This window comes from Bison bison, unplaced genomic scaffold (genome assembly GCF_000754665.1).
Source record: "Bison bison bison isolate TAMUID 2011002044 unplaced genomic scaffold, Bison_UMD1.0 scf7180017849959, whole genome shotgun sequence".
NCBI lineage: Eukaryota > Metazoa > Chordata > Mammalia > Artiodactyla > Bovidae > Bison > Bison bison.
The window spans coordinates 13,865-15,039 of record NW_011480532.1 but is presented as its reverse complement, the minus strand read 5'-3'; the positions used below and the strand labels follow the sequence as shown (position 1 = coordinate 15,039).

The window sequence follows — 1,175 nt, the reverse complement described above, 5'->3', positions numbered from 1 at the left end:
GGGGCCAAATGCAGTTTGTTATTGGCCTTTCTTCTTCCACAGATCAAGTAAGTTTCTGCACTTCCCTGCCCCCAACAACACTACTCAGGACAGAGACAGTTAGAACACATGAATCATTTTAACTAGTGACAATTATTCTTTCCTTCAATTCTAGTTACCTGTTTCTCAGGAAATTTCTAGGATGGTTCTTTAAATGTCTAATTGAAAATATATGAAGACACAGACTTTAACTCACAGAGAGTGGACAAGCCAGGATTTTCCCTTTGAAAGGGAAAGCTTGAAGAGAAAAGTATTCACAGACTTCTTCAGTTTTGCATATAGGTACTCACCATAAGGACATGGTTGCTTCTTGTGTTCAGGAACAACGGGTCTCTTTCTTAAGAAGTTTTCAAGGCTTGGCCCATGACGTCCTAAAGGATCATCTGGAGGCATAAATCTGAAAGCAAGCAAGCAAGAGGTAAACTATCCCTTCTCAGGAGTTCAGGCCTTCATTACATGTTGCTTATACTATTGTTATAGCCTTCTAATAGCCCTTTCTGCCTCAAGTTTATCTTTTGCTAAGTCTGCAGTTCTTCCCTCTCTTTCCACTTGAACACAAGAAAGGAATGATTTTTCCCATACATCATTCTTCTGTGGATTATAAGTTCCAACCACACTGACATGTCTGCCGGTTCCCCCAATGTGCAACCCATTTTCACATCTTTATAGCTTTATTCATGATGTTCTCTTTACCTATAAAGCCCAGAAGCCCTCTTTCCTCAGTCTGTAAACTTCATCTCAAATGTTATTTCCTCTGTGAGACTTTTTCATATCATTTCACATAGACAAAGCAATTTAAAAAAAGTTCTAACCATAGAGTTTATCCCAACAAATTGTGGGAATCTCTTCTCTAAGTACACTTTGAGCTTCTTAAGGGTGAGTTTTGTTATTTATTCAGCCTTTTATTCCCATGGTGACCAGCATAATGCACAATATACAGTAAGTGTTCAGTAAATGTTTATTGAAATGAAATTAAATCTGTCCTTAGTGGTAATTTGGATTTAGGCTATTCAGAACCTATAGGAAAGAAACGTACTTGTCATTCACAAAAGAATACATCAGCAAGCGCTCCTCTATAAACTTCTTCCATTCTGGCTTTTCGACTTGAAGGTCTCGGTAGTTATCATTGGATACAA

At 38.0% G+C, this 1,175-nt stretch overlaps 1 protein-coding gene across 1 annotated transcript in view; it reads right to left on the bottom strand.

The window, feature by feature from the left end:
• ZC3H12B (zinc finger CCCH-type containing 12B) overlaps positions 1 to 1,175 on the bottom strand; it is a gene marked incomplete at its 5' end in the record, with an annotated part of 9,877 nt that overhangs the window by 2,439 nt on the left and 6,263 nt on the right. Inside the window, 2 exon segments of the mRNA XM_010848295.1 lie at positions 330 to 436; positions 1,076 to 1,175. Of these exon segments, the coding sequence (XP_010846597.1) occupies positions 330 to 436; positions 1,076 to 1,175 (207 nt within the window).